Here is a 16052-nt window from a genome sequence, read left to right on the forward strand (position 1 = left end):
GTGTCGCGTGTGCTGCTTCCCTTTCACGCCAGTCTGCTGTGTTATTGTGATGTCAGGTTGTTCTGGACCCAATTCTTTTACCTGTAGTTTCTCCGCCAAAGTTCTCCTCTCAAACGGGTCTTGGAGGAGAGATTTTACCGAGTTAGGGTTGAGTCTTGGAAGAGCGTTACTGCTCGCACTCGCCATTGTCATGTCGTTAAAATGGCGTTTCTCGAGACTAGCCCTGACGAGAACGTGCAGCGAGGGGGGCCTGATCGTTCTGGCCCCACACTCAATCTATTTGAGGGCGCTGATTGTATGTCACTCATTTATATCTTGAATCAGCAATTGGTTAAACTGCTTCATAGACCCGCCTCTTTTGGGCCAAAACGATGAGGCCCCCCAAGCTGCGCGTTCTCAGAGTGTCATGCACACAGACAGAGAGCACGAGCAGAGAGCACACAGGCAGAGAGGACGAGCAGGAAAGGCATATATTTAGCCCAGATATAATATTTTACACATATTACTGGGTACATTCCATAGTTCAAAAACACAAATATTGATAATTTGTATCATTTATTATTATTATAATTTTTTTTCTTTTTCTTTTTTTTTGTGTGGCTCAAGGTGGGGCCAGGTCCCATGGCCCTCTATTGACCAGCCGCCACTGGATCTGTAGTATCAACACCTGAATTAGAAATAATCATACACACATTTATCTCTTCACGCATTGACTACTGCAACTCACTTTTCACATCACTCAGTGTATCTGCTCTTAACCGTCTGCAGGTCATCCAAAATGCTGCCGCCAGATTACACACCAGGACAAATCGACGGTCTCACATCACCCCCGTACTCCGATCTCTCCAGTGGCTCCCTGTAGCATCTAGGATACACTTTAAAATTCTCACCATCACTTACAGAGCACTTCACGGTCAGGCTCCGGCTTATGTAGCTGATCTACTTCGCCCCTATTCACCCGCCCGCACTCTCAGGTCAAACGCTCTAGGTCTTCTGTCAGTCCCACGCACACAATTTAAGACCCGTGGTGACCGAGCCTTTGAGGCAGTGGTCCCGAGGCTCTGGAATGCTCTGCCTGCAACTCTGCGCCTCGCAGATACTGTGGATACTTTTAAAAAACAGCTTAAAACCCACCTGTTTAGGCTGGCGTTTGTGTAAAAGTAAACCCATGTCCTAGACCTGCTCTTAAAATATGTTTTACATTTTTATTTTATTTTTTATTTTATTTTATTTTATTCTGTGTATGTAATTTATTGACCCAATCACGCACCACCAAGCCCCGCCCCGCCGGCCTCGACGTTCCAGGTTGCCAGGTTCACAGCGTCCCCCTCCACCATCCCATGCAAACCCCCCGGTTCATGGCCGCTCCGGAAGGCCAACTCTCCCTCCCTCACTACTTCCGCAGGATCCTACTGCTCCTTCCAGCTTCGTTCCTTCGACCTGTACTTTCACTTTCCCCTCTCACCACACTTCCTCTGCTCCCCACCCCGGCACCGCGGTGCCGGGTTTCCTCTCCTGTGTCCCTCCCCCCTATCCCACTTTTCCCACCACACATGCCTTTCCCTCTATACACATCCCTGGCACCGGGTTGCCAGGCTCCCTCTCCGCCATCCCCCCCCCCTATCCCACATTCCCCACCACACATGCCTTTCCCATCACAACGGGTCCGGGCACCGAGTTGCCAGGCTCCCTCTCCTCTGTCCTCCCCCCCTATCCCCCTTTTCCCACCACGCTGTTTCCAGGCACCAGGATGCCAGTTCCCACCTTTTCTCTTCCTACTCTCCAACTAGCCCATCCGCTGCCTCTCGGCACCACACTGCCCCCCCCCCCCCCCTTCCTCCAAACCAGGGACGGTAGGCCCCCCCCTCCATTGGCCCCAGTACCAACAACTCATCCCCCAGGACCCACAGTACACCCAGCAGTTCTCCTTGGCTTCCGCGATCCCTCCCCCCACCATACCAGCCCGGAAACCTTCAGAAGTCTCCTCTGTCCCCCTCCCCCATTCCGCTTCTCCACCATGCAGATACCAAGCAACAACGAAACGCAGCAACGCAGCCACGGAGCAGCAACGCAGCCACGGAGTGCAATGACGCAGCCACTCAACGACTCAGCCATGCTACGCAACGCTAGAACGCAGCAGCCACGCATCGCAGCCACTGACCGCAGCCACGCAACACTGCAGCAACTGAACGCAGCAGGCAACGGGATGCAGCAACAGGAACAGAACGCAGCAATGAATCGCAGCAACGCAACAACGCAGCAACGGACCGCAGCAACGCAGCCACGGAGTGCAATGACGCAGCCACGGAACGACTCAGAAAAGAAGAAAAGCCGGAATGCCAACTCTCCCTCCCTCAGTACTTCCGCAGGATCCTACTGCTCCTTCCAGCTTCGTTCCTTCGGCCTGTACTTTCACTTTCCCCTCTCACCACACTTCCTCTGCTCCCCACCCCGGCACCGGGTTGCCGGGTTTCCTCTCCGCCGTCCCCCCCCCCTATCCCACGTTCCCCACCACACATGCCTTTCCCATCACGACGGGTCCGGGCACCGAGTTGCCAGGCTCCCTCTCCTCTGTCCTCCCCCCCTATCCCCCTTTTCCCACCACGCTGTTTCCGGGCACCGGGATGCCAGTTCCCACCTTTTCTCTTCCTACTCTCCAACTAGCCCATCCGCTGTCTCTCGGCACCACACTGCCCCCCCCCCCCCCCCTTCCTCCAAACCATACGACCAAACCAATCCATACGGCCCCGCCGCCGGGCCAGAAAGAAAAGCAACGACTCAGCCATGCTACGCAACGCAGCAACGCCGGAATGAAACGGAACGCAGCAACGCCGGAACGGAATGCAGCAACGGCAGAACGCAGCAGCCACTCATCGCAGCCACTGACCGCAGCCACGCAACAATGCAGCAACCGAACGCAGCAGGCAACGGGACGCAGCAACAGGAACAGAACGCAGCAACGAATCGCAGCAACGCAGCCACGGAGTGCAATGACGCAGCCACGGAACGACTCAGCCATGCCACGTAACGCAGCAACGCCGGAATGGAACGTAACGCAGCAACGCCGGAACGGAATGCAGCAATGGCAGAACGCAGCAGCCACGCATTGCAACGACGGAACACAGCAATGCACCCCAGCAACGTACCCCAGCAACGTACCCCAGCAACGTAACGCAGCAACGTAACGCAGCAACGCAACGACGCAGCAAGCAACAACGGGATGCAGCAACACAGTGCAACGGACGCAGCAACGGAACAACGCAGCAAGTAACGACTCAGCAATGCAGCAAGCAACAACGGATCACATCAAGCAACAACGGAACGCAGCAACGGAACGACGCACGATGCAGCCACGCAACACAGCAGGCAACGAGACGCAGCAAGCACGGAACACAAAGCAACAACGGAACGCAGGACGCCAGTGCCCCCGCCGCCTACTTCAGAAAACACAGCAAGTGACCATAACCGGGACATCTGGCACCGGGATGCAGTGCCCCCACCCCGCCCACTTCCAGCGATATACTCACACAATTGGCCAACAACGATGCCGCTCCCTCTGCCGTCTTTTGGGGGGTTTTCACGACGGACGACATTGCCGGAGACCAGCCTTGAAGAAAGAGAAGAGAAGAGCCGGTCCCCGTACTATATTTCAAATTCAACTCACACCTGAGCCCCTACGAACCCCTCATGCGCTAACTACAAACCAGGAAAACACAGCAAACTGCCCCCCACGAACCACTGTTCACCACAGAGACTGGCCGCATCGCCGACCGATCCTGGTTCCTCTGGCACTTCAGGGGAATCCTAACCATCTCCGGGATCAATCCCGGCTCCTTCCCTGGCCACTCCTCCCGCGTAGGAGCCGCCACCACTGCAGCGAGCAGAGGAGTCCCAGACCACCATCAAAGCCTGGGCCGCTGGCCCTCCCCCGCCTACCAACTCTACACAGCGCCACCGACATGCGCAACGGGCAGGCGGCACTGCTCCCGTAGGCAGGCTTTTGGGGGTGTGCAAGGCCCGGGAGCCGCAGTGGACCCTCAAACTAGCCTTTCCCCAAACCGCTTCGCTCAGGCTACCCTCCACCAACCATCCCTAAAACTCTCCAGCCGGCCAAATCGCCGAGGTGGGGCCCTAAGCTAGTGAATTGGAGATAAACCTTAGCTGAATTTCAGGAGCAGGGCCACACCTCCACGGGGCCACTCCCGGCCACACCCTACAAATACCCACGGCCACCATAGCTCAGCCTGCTACGCCTTTCGCACCCCACCCTCCCGCCCCTCTTTAAAAACTACTCCCGGAAGGCCACCTGCCTCCACAGCCACTACTGTCCCACATGGACCGGGGGGGTGTGCAAGGCCCGGGAGCCGCAGTGGACCCTCAAACTAGCCTTTCCCCAAACCGCTTCGCTCAGGCTACCCTCCACCAACCATCCCTAAAACTCTCCAGCCGGCCAAATCGCCGAGGTGGGGCCCTAAGCTAGTGAATTGGTATTATACAACATGACATTGTTACAGGTCTCAGTTTGAAAGAGCCTGAGAACAGAGGTGTGTGCCTGAGAAAACAGGAAAAATGAAGCGGCAGGCAGACGTGGGGCTTCTTCATTCAAAGTCTTCTCGAGCTATTTATTTCACATTTTTTGAGTGCAAACACACCTAGTGTCACGGTTTTGGGTTTTGTTTAGTTCTACCGTTTTATTTTGACTTTCCCTGCCTCGTGTCCTGTGAAAACGCCGAAAGTAAACTGTAAAATCCATCCATTCTGTACGGCTTATCTGGGGCAGGGTGGCGGGGCAGCAGGCAGCAGGAAACCCAGAGGTGTTCCCAGGCTGGACGAGATTTATGATCTCCCCAGCGTGTTCTGGGTCTACCCTTCTTACATGTTGGACGTGCCCTGAAAACCTCTCAAGGTAGGCGTCCAGGAGGCATCCTGATCAGATGCCCGGACCACATCTGCTGGCCACTTTCGATGCAAAGGAGCAGCGGCTCTACTCCGAGCTCCCTCAGGATGTGTGAACTCCTCACCCTAGCTCTCAAGCCCAATTGTTTGCACGAGTAGATTACATACAAAGTCAATGCACATACGCGAATAGACGGGAGTAACGCGAATAACACCTAATACACAAATTCAATACCTCATATAGAGACCGGACGAAACTATGTGTGTAAATGTATGTGTATAAACCATATTTTACAAACAACGAAAAAGACGCCGAGATGACGTTATATTGAGTGTTGATGGAGCTGCTACAATGTTAGCATAGCCTAGCACCAATCAATCCAAGCTTCATTGAGAACATTTTTAAAGTTATTTGCTTGTCGTTTTCAGCATCATTACCGAGTTATTTTGGCATCCCTTTTTGTCCATTTATTGCAGTTAAATCACAGCAAAATCTGTTTATTTTGTGTTCATAGAGCTGTCGTAAACAGCCGACGTGTGTCTTGCTAGCCACAGTGAATACAGCTCGATGAAATCCACGGAGCTCCTCTGGATGATGTTATGAACCAGGTAAGACAGTGTTTAGTTTCCCGGGATATCTGGGACTTCCACAACAAGTACTAAGCAGAAATAGTGGTTATTCATTCCATGGTTGAATGCGGAAATAAATGTCTTCGTTGATAACGGCTTTAATGGAGATAAGCTACTCTTTCTCTACAGCGTGTCTAGCACGAATCACCACGGATGGTCCCACTAGTGAACTCCCACTAGTGAACTCCCACAATAAACGCAAAATTTTGCCTCGCGTTTAATGTGAACGCTGTATTGAAAATCTGATTGTGAATTCATTATTCAACAACCCTGAATATGATTCTGGTGTTTTTTGAATCCTGGAAAGTATCAGATGGAATGTTTCGGGGAAAATCTAATTTTTATCGAACGCGATGCTCAGAAATGATCAGCCTCATGTGACTGAATGGAAATGAGCATACATTATGTAAAAAGTGTTTCTTGCAGACAGACAGACTCTCCCGCTCTCTCTGGCTTTAATTAATAAAGCAATTAATAAAGAAAGCAGTTGCAAATCAGTTGTGTGACTTTCTGTGTAACAATAGTTTATTTGAGGATTTTCAGTCAGGATTTAGAAAGCATCATAGCACAGAGACAGCTCTGGTAAAAATAACTAATGACCTTCTAATCGCATCAGACAAAGGACTCGTCTCTGTTCCTGTCCTGTTAGACCTTAGTGCTGCGTTCGACACTATAGACCAATACATCCTGTTGCAGAGACTGGAACATTATATTGGCATCAAAGGAACCGCACTGAACTGGTTTGGATCCTATTTATCGGATCGATCTCAGTTTGTTTATGTAAATGATGAAGCCTCAATGAGGACCAACATCAGTTATGGAGTTCCACAAGCTTCTGTGCTTGGACCAATCTTGTTCACCTTATATATGCTTCCTTTAGGCAATATTATCAGAAAACACTCTATAACCTTTCATTGTTATGCAGATGATACTCAATTATATATATCGATCAAACCAGACGAAACCAACCAGCTCGCTAAACTGCAAGCGTGTCTTAAGGACATAAAAACCTGGATGACCTGCAACTTCCTGATGTTAAACTCAGACAAAACTGAAGTTATTCTACTAGGCCCAGAACACCTCCGAAATCAGTTATCGAATGATATAGTTTCTCTAGATGGCATTGCGCTGGCATCCAGCAGCACCGTCAAGAATCTTGGAGTTACCTTTGATCAGGATTTGTCTTTCAACTCTCAGATAAAACTTATTTCTAGGACTGCCTTTTTTCATCTACGTAATATTTCAAAAATCAGGCACATCCTGTCTCAAAGCGATGCAGAGAAATGAGTTCATGCATTTGTTACCTCTAGACTAGATTACTGCGATTCCTTATTTTCAGGCTGCTCTAATAAGTCTCTTAAATCTCTCCAGTTGATCCAGAATGCTGCAGTTCGTGTACTAACAAGAACTAAGAGGAGAGATCATATTACTCCTGTATTAGCTTCTCTGCACTGGCTCCCTGTAAAATCTAGAATAGAATTTAAAATCCTTTTACTTACCTACAAAGCCCGAACTGGTCAGGCTCCATCATATCTTAAAGAGCTTATAGTACCATACTGCCCTACTAGAGAGCTGCGCTCCAGTGATTCAGGGTTACTTGTGGTTCCTAGAGTCTTAAAAAGTAGGATGGGAGCCAGAGCCTTCAGTTATCAAGCTCCTCTTCTGTGGAACCAGCTTCCCGTTTCAGTCCGGGGGGCAGACACACTCACCACATTTAAGAGTAGGCTTAAGACTTTCCTCTTTGGTAGTGCTTATAGTTAGGGCTGGCTCTGGCTTGCCTTGGACCGGCCCATGGACAAACTGGTATAGGCAAACACTACAGGGGGACTTCCTACACTGAGCACCTCTCTCCTCCTCTTCTTCACCTCCGTCTGTATGCATTGATGTCCCATTAATGCTCATTTCTAACTTTACTTCTTCCCCGGAGTATTTGTGCTTTCTCGCCTCACAGGATGACTGCAGTTTTATCTGGACACTGGTTCTTCAACCAGCCATGGCCCTGCTGACACCTACTACGATCTTCATTGTTAACATTATTAATCCTATTACCGATACCATTAATGCACAGTACTGATTTTGTCTCTTCCCCGGAGTCCTTGTGCTTCCTCTCCTCACAGGTTTCCATGGAGCATGGTTTCATCTGGACCCTGGTCCTTCCTCCTACCATGGCCCTGCTGACTCCAACTGCTAATATCACTTTTATTATTACTCACATTACTATTTCATATTACCGATACCATTAATGCACGTTATTGACCTGCTTCTTCACCAGAGTCTCTGTGCTTTCTCGCCTCACAGGTTCCTGTGTATCCGGGTTTACCTGGACCAGGTCTTGCCTCCTGTCGTGGTTGTGTCATACATTGAATGTGCTGTAATTACATTGAATGTGTTGTAATTCACTATCCTGTTCTACACATGACATCATTGCACTTCTGTCCATCCTGGGAGAGGGATCCCTCCTCTATTGCTCTCCCACAGGTTTCTTCCTCTTTCCTCCCCGTTAAAGGGTTTTTTTGGGGAGTTTTTCTTGTTCTGATGTGAGGGTCCCGGGACAAGAGGATGTCAAATGTGTACATATTGTAAAGCCCTCTGAGGCAAATTTGTAATTTGTGATTTTGGGCTATACAAAAATAAATTGAATTGAATTGAATTGTATCCATAATAAAAGCTAATATAGGAAATATCAGATCATGAAAAGACAAATGGTTGTCTGTGGTCCTTTTGTTGTTCAGACCTACAATTAGGATATATTTGAACCAGATGGTGAATCAGAAAACAAATCAAATATAAAACTTGAGTGATACAGTTTATATATACCTTTTTATTGGATAATTCCTCGCTTCTCAATCCCCACTTGAACCGGAAGTTGTTCTAAGTTGTTGTTTTAGTTTTATATATTGTTTTCTGATCCGCCATCTGGTCTGACCAACAAAAGGACCACAATAACCTGAATTAATTAGAAAGATTTCTCTTTTCATGATCTGGCATTTGGTAAATGGTAAATGCACTTGTACACGTACAACGCCTTTCTAGTCTTGCAAACTCATAGACACGGACTGAAGGAGCCGATCTTTTGACAGCCGTCTTTAAATAAAGTTTCAGCAGAAGTTCAGTCAGGAAGACTCTTTACACTCCTTTTCATTCATAATCTCTCAGTCGCTCTCTCCCTGTGATTTAGCTGATTCTGGGCATTAAGTTAACCAACCAGGTTTCCTTAAACCAATCACATCGTTGCTGTCAAACTTTTAAAATGTTCTCTTTTCTGCTGCTGTCGGTTGTCATTGCAGCACAATCAGCTGTGACCCTCCTCCACCCCAGTCTCTCCAGTCAGCATCACAGTCATGCTCCTCATCATCATCGGATTGCAGCAACTTCCTTCATCACCACCAGACTCCTTTACTGCCGGGCCTTGTGTCCGCCATAAAAAAAGTTGTTATCTTTATTGGCTGTCTCACATGATTTCAGGAAATTACACAGGACATCCAGTGTGTGTGTGTGTGTGTGTGTGTGTGTGTGTGTGTGTGTGTGTGTGCGTTAAAAGATGTCATGTAAGGAAATAAGCGGATGATAGGACATCATAAAAGACTGAAAATGTTGAAAGATTTTTACTTGAGTGAGGTTTATAACAACAATAAAATATGTAAGTGCATAAAAAGCACTTTTTGCATTGTGTAAAACTGGTCAGGATTATTATGTTGGACTACGAGCGGTGAAGCCTAAATAAGCACAACTAAACACTAACAATAGTATTATGGAACATTTTGCAGTTGACAAAAAAAAGGATACATTTCCAAATCAATAGTGATGACAACCAATTTTGATTGTAATTTATCATAAATTACATGTTGAAAATTGTCCGATTACAACTTGCGTCTGTCATAAATATGGTAAACACATTTTATGAGGCTAATTTGGGATTATATTCATCTGTACATTGGCACTCCCGTTTTGACAAAGTCACACGCAGCAGGTTACTCATCGCCTACGATCATGTGAGGGATATTCTCACTCAATAACAAAGTTAACCAGCTTTGGTCAATTGAGACGTTCTTTATGGTTGTACTGTCAGGTCAAAGTCTTTGCATGAGCATTAGAGTGTGGAAGCACATCAAACCCCAGAACTAGTTTGGAGTGTTCAGGCGACACATCTCCTCTCAATGGCTTGGACACTGCGACTCTCGTGGCTGTTCTTCATGCTCATTTTCCTCCTGGTGGGACTACAGGGAGAGCCGAGGGACACAGCACCGAAACCAAACAAGAGGAGCGTTGGCCATGACCAGTGAGTTGGGCTTTGTATCAAACAAGAATGTCTTATATTGATGAATTAGAAATGATGGCCTCCACCAGCATTACTCAGCAGACATATTGTTCTGTCATAGACAAACAGCTGGTTGATATAGAAAATGACTTATTTTTCAATATATATATATTTATTTTAGGGTTTTTAAATTATGCAGAGAATAAGGTTTTTTGAAAGAAGCAGTCTTAAATATCCATTAGTGTGTCAATGTTCTGCTGGTCATGGTCCCTACAGAGCTGATTTAATTTAATTTAATGATCAAAATCTCACTCACTCCCAAACTTTAGGTTGGACTTCTGCACTTTTTGCAGGGATCCCATTGATCACAGTATAACTGGAACGTAGCCCTATTAAGAATATAAGGAACCATAATTAAAAAAATGCCCTGCTATAACACACACACAAAAAACGGAAAACCTGCAATAAAACTCAGTTTTAATAACCCCTTAGTGTTCAGACACACACACAAAACAGCAGCATAGAAATTAGATTTATATTTACGACTATAGGCTTCATCAAAAAAGAACAATCATTGAAACGTGTGCATGCCATTGAAAAGGGAAGGCGTCCAGAGCGGCTAGCGGCTAACACAGCAGCAACTCAGTGTCTTCCAACTGACACAGTCACGAGCGTGACAGTCCCACTATCAATCAGAATATTGCCCCGGGTTACAATAGAACACTGGAGCAAGACCAGGCCAAGTCTCTTATCCGAATTTCCTCGCTTGAAGCAGAAGTTGTTCTGCTCCGCCATCTTGACGGCTGCTTTTACTTCCATGCTGAGGCGAGAGGATGGAGGAGCGAGGAGAGATCTCTGAGGAGCCAAGAGTGAAGATACTCAAGAGCAGCCTTCACGGAAGTGATTTAACGGGCGACATTGTTTATCAGTTATTTGATGGGACTGATCTGATGCATCTCAATATCATTGAAGTGAAGCCAGATCACAGATTCAACTTTACTCATACTAAACTCTATTCTCACAAGTTTTGTCGTTGATTTGTTTTCTGTTTCACCATCTGGTCAAAATATAGCAAATAGTATATAAACAACATATAAATGTAAGTCTGACCAACAAAAGGACCACAAACAGTTCTCTTCAATTTTTAGAAAGATTTGTCTTTTCATGATCTGATATTTCCTGGTGATTAGTAAAAGCAGGTACCACAGCAAGACATTATCCCGCTGCCCTTACACCAGACCTCCAAGAACAATGAAACGTTCTCTGAATACTGTGAGGTTCAAAGTGGGATTCCTGATGGAATTGTATTTTTGTACCTTAAACCTATTCTTGGTCGTAACTGTGGTGTGGTTGACCTAAATACAACTGCTGTGTACTAAATCTATCAGCACACAGTCTGTTGACGGAACTGGTGCTTTGACCCCGTAGGCCTCATATGCTGTCAGATGGTGGTCACCTTGTCTTCACAACCGGGGACAGCAAAGACATCCGCTTCCAGACGTCAGCATCAGGCCGGGTTAAAGTGAATAATGAGGACCTCACCCAGCTTCTGAGTCAGGTAAGTTCACACGTTTTCCTTTACTAAAAAACATGCACACGTCATGTGACAGAATATGCTATGTCGTAATATTTATTAGATGAAATATATTACATTACAGTCATTTAGCAGACGCTTTTATCCAAAGCAACTTACAATAAGTGTATTCAACATATGCATTCAAGAGAACTACTAGTCACCAGAAGTCATAAGGGCATTTCTTTTTTTAAACAAGCATCTAAGAGCGTAAACCACAGCGAAAGTACAGTGCAGAAACAAGCTAATACAACACAATACATGCTAATACTATACAGTAAGTGCTGAGTGAAGGCTCAGGGTAGTACTTCTTGAAGAGGTGAGTCTTCAGCCTGATGAATGATGGGCAGTGACTCTGCTGTCCTGACGTCAGTGGGGAGTTCATTCCACCACTGAGGGGTCAGGACAGGAAACAGACGCGACCGGATCGATCGGCCGCAGGGACCTCTGAGTGACGGGGCGACCGTCAAATAAACCAGCAAATACACATCTCTTTATCTTGATTATAGCTGTTTTATTTTATTAAACAACTGTAAATGACTCCTTTTACTGTAAGTGAAACTCGTTTGATGTTCCCATCCCACCAGCCCAAGAATAACTTCACAATAAGAGAAACAGATAAGGAATATCTTTAACTGTGTAAAAGCCCCTGTACATACAAAAGCAACGAGTATACCCGCCCTGTCTGCCTTTATCGCTGATAACTCCAGTTGTAAAATGTTCTGCTCATCTTGGCATGTTTAGGTATTTTGGTGTTCCTGCACGAATCAACAAGGTTTGGCTTGATTTGTACTGCCAGCACTTCACCAACATCACAACAGAAAACGCCTACTGTTCCTCATATGAGGCTCTGAATGATTATCAAGTTAGGAAGCAGACTCAGCAGTTCGGACAAGACCAAAGGTCAGGGGCCAGGTGCGTTAGAGTTGGTGGAGACAGCATTAAAGCAGACAGTCACGTACAGACACAGACTCAATATTTGAATCAAATGTATTCAGCCATGTTCATGCATCCATTGTATCTGACTAATTGAAAGACCTTCACAGATGTGGGTTTGATGGGCAAGAGATGAATGACACATTTGAAGCAGTTGGTATTCACTGTTGAAATGTTTCAAACCGGCGGCATATTTTGGTCTGCATGAGTTGCCTTTCTATCGGAAGGCATCGTAAGGACATTTGATGGATATGTGACGACTGAAAGAGTTCAAAATAAGACAAACACAAATTGAAAGGTTACATAAACTTATAAAATAAAATGATATGTATAAAACAATACATTGTCACTCCCAAATCATCAAATACCGATGCTTGGTCAGTGCTTCAAACTATGCCGCTCTCGCTACCCTCGCTGGTGTCCGTTCTGGACATGTCACAGACGTTCGTTTCTACACCTTACATGCGTAGTGTCTTTTCAAAAGAATCTTCCGTCACAAGAAGTTCATTGAAGCAACAAAGCATTTTGTAGGTTTAGGACAAAAGTGTGGTTGACGTCAACGCGACTGACTAACGATTCACGCGAGTGGCTTGTGACAAACGAGTCATGTGACTAACGACACTAATGACTCATTTGAGGAAATGTGAACGTTTAGTTTCGCATGGGACACAAACACTCGTCTCCTGGACGAAAGTCCGGTGTTTGTTTCTCTGCAAAGCTGCGTAAAAGTTGATTTCTATCAGTGACCCCTTTCACATTGTCATTTGATTATTATTATAAAAATATCATGTATATTATTTTTTTGTTGCGTGTATCGGTTTCATTTTGTTGTTTTTAACAATGTCAAGGCGACCATCATTGATGTGTACAGTTACCATGGTTACCAAATGTTATCACAAGGTCAGCATAAAACGGGCAGATGTTTATACCGGACTGTAATACAATAATAGTTCCCACACAGTAAATCCAGGTGTCATTCTCAAACTCTGCTGTCTCACTTTAGTTCTTGCTCACTTGACATTAGTACTGGCCGATACCTGCGCTGTCCACTACAGAGCCAATGGTCATGTCCTCATCTGCTCTCAACAAGTCTGTTTGTTGTCTGGGTTTAGCTTGAAAGGTCTTCCTCTTGATGGAGATGAAGGGAAAAATAACATTGGCACATGCTTTTCCCTGGTCTAATGAGTCAGTATGATGAGCAGCTTCTATGCTGACATGTATAATATGGTAATTTCCAATGAGGCAGCTCAGTCACCAGAATAACACTTTGGCATTGTATGTTTCTGCAAACCACGGATACATCGTTTCTGAAATAAAAATAGGTTTCACGGCATTTTCAAACCGCATTCTAAATTACTTTTAGGATTCGGCAACAAAACAACTTGGCTAGATTCAGTAAACGGTTTGCGTTAAAATAAGTACATTACTTTTGGTTCTACATGGGACACAGACTGCAGTTTCCTTGGAGAAAGTCCTGTGCTTGATCATCTATCCACCCCAGCCTCCTCTTCCCTTTGTGTACTTACCTGGAATTCCAATGGAAATGCATTTGTGATACAACAAAACAAATGTGGTGAGAACCTTCAGTGACAAAGCCTTGATGTAAGCCATGTCCTAGGCCCAGGACACAGGCATGACCGCGAAGGATCAGGAACAGTCTCATAATTCAGGCGCCGCTAGTCAATAAACAGACCCAGGCAGCTTTCTTCTGACAACCGAAGCGTTTGATCCAGCCTCTTCACAAAGCATTTAAAACAAATGAAACATGTTGTTTGGATGTGCCTGTTCAGAGCAGGCCAATTTCTTGGCCCTATGAAGGTGTTGCTTGCAACGTTGTTGAGAACCGCTCATTGCTGGTTGACTCCAGGGGAGTGAAAAAGAGTTTGAATGTGACTTGAGTATATCCAGCATCCAGCAGCAAAAGTGAACTGCACTCAGTCAGTCCTTGACAGAGAAAGTGAATCTTGTCATCGGTGCCATCAGGTTGAATTTTGTGCAAAATCAGATGACATCATGCAGGTTCACCAGAAACGCCACGAACAGACCGAAATCTGGCTTCACTGCCGAGGACAGATACAAATCCAGACTTCCTGAAATAATACAAATCTTGCATTCATGGGAACTATGCGCTACTATTTATTTTGCCTTATGTTTTGATGCTTTTAATGGTTGTATGTGAAGCACTTTGAATTACCTTGTTGTTGAAATGTGCTATACCAGGGATTCCCAAAGTGGGGTGCGCGAGCTGCCTCTAGGGGGTGCGCGAGAGGAAAAGTGTAATGGCGGTCTGATGGTGTAATAATATTAAATATTAAAAAAAAATGTAATTTTAATTTTAAAACTGTCAGGTGGGACATCTGAAGCTATCAGTCGTAAAAGAGGAGAGGGACAGAGAGAGAGAGAGGAATCGGAGGCGAGGGGAACGGAGAGGTGCGTTGGGGAGAGACCGGGAGAAGAAATCGAGCCAGAGTCAGAGGAAGATGAGACGGCGCAGACTGGGAAAAAAAGAGGAAATATGATGAAAAGTATGTGTGTCTGGGCTTCACTTGGATTGGCAACGCAGATTCCCCAAAGCCACAGTGCGTGGTGTGCAGTGAGGTTCTGGCTAACAGTCTGAAGCTCTTATTTACGTCGCCACCTGAACACCAAGCATGCCAGTGCAAGTCAAAAGCCCCTTACATTCTTTATATCCAAATTGGAGGAGTTACAAAACAGCCAAAAACAACTGCAGTGTCATTCATGTGTTGGTCTATAAATGACGCACTACGGGCTTCATATCTGGTTACAGAATAGCGAGAAAGGGGCTACCGCACACAATCGCCGAAGACGTGTGCTTGCCAGCTGCCAGAGAGATGGTGGAATGTATGATTGGAGAGAAAGAAGCAAAACAGTTGGACATGATCCCGGTGTCCAACAACACTGTGTCGCGCCGCATCGATGCTTTGTCCGAAGACATCCTGGCTACATTAGTCGCTCATTAATTGTAAATTAAATGTGATAATCTGCCTCTGAGCCTGTGCGTGTGTCCTCGCATCCGTATTGCTCTTTAAAAGTGACGCCTTGTGTCACTGAAAGTTATTGAAACTTTGTTGCAGTGTTTCAGGGCGTTTTCACACCTTCAGTTTGTTTGCTTTGTTGCAGTTGCTCCTTTGTTCGGTTTGTGTTCACACTGCAACATTTAACAGCGGACTAAATCTTGTAAACAAATGTAAGCAAACTGTTCTCTCATTGGTCCGATTATTATGCGGCTATGAAGGCTTAAAAGGCTCTGTTGCTTCTTTTTTTTTTTTTTTTTATTAAGGGGGGGGGGGATGTAGAAGGGGGTGCGCGGCCTAAAAAGTTTGGGAACCGCTGTTCTACAGGTTGAGGGATGGAAGGTTCTGGAATAATTGCCTGGCACGCTGGCCGAGCCAGCACGCTGATTTACAGTAGGCCTACAGTGTGTGTGTGTGGAACAGCTCTTCTTGTGTGTACTGATTGTCAATAGTTGTGCACCACTGTGCCGAGCTGCAAAGATGGGCCTCTTTTTAAACGTGTGGTTTCCTTTGAATATACTTTGTTCTGATGAACGTGGGTCTCTACTTTCCATTTACATCGTATTTCACGATGTAATGATCGCGAACCCGGTCGGGATGTAGAAGGGGGTGCGCGGCCTAAAAAGTTTGGGAACCGCTGTGCTATACAAATAAACTTGCCTTGCCTTGCCTTACAGAATAATTCACACTTTGTTTTAAAACAGTCAACCAGCCCACTGAACCA

At 46.0% G+C, this 16052-nt stretch overlaps 1 protein-coding gene across 1 annotated transcript in view; it reads left to right on the forward strand.

Annotated features, from left to right (window-relative positions):
* Nucleotides 1-9683: 9683 nt before the first annotated feature.
* Nucleotides 9684-16052, forward strand: part of cubn (cubilin (intrinsic factor-cobalamin receptor)) — a gene marked incomplete at both ends in the record, with an annotated part of 74257 nt that continues 67888 nt past the window's right edge. The window contains 2 exons of the mRNA XM_079292131.1: nt 9684-9805; nt 11213-11342. Coding sequence (XP_079148257.1) covers nt 9684-9805; nt 11213-11342 — 252 coding nt within the window. The remainder of the gene's footprint in view (nt 9806-11212; nt 11343-16052) is intronic.

This window comes from Melanostigma gelatinosum, assembly GCF_949748355.1.
Source record: "Melanostigma gelatinosum genome assembly, chromosome: 20".
NCBI lineage: Eukaryota > Metazoa > Chordata > Actinopteri > Perciformes > Zoarcidae > Melanostigma > Melanostigma gelatinosum.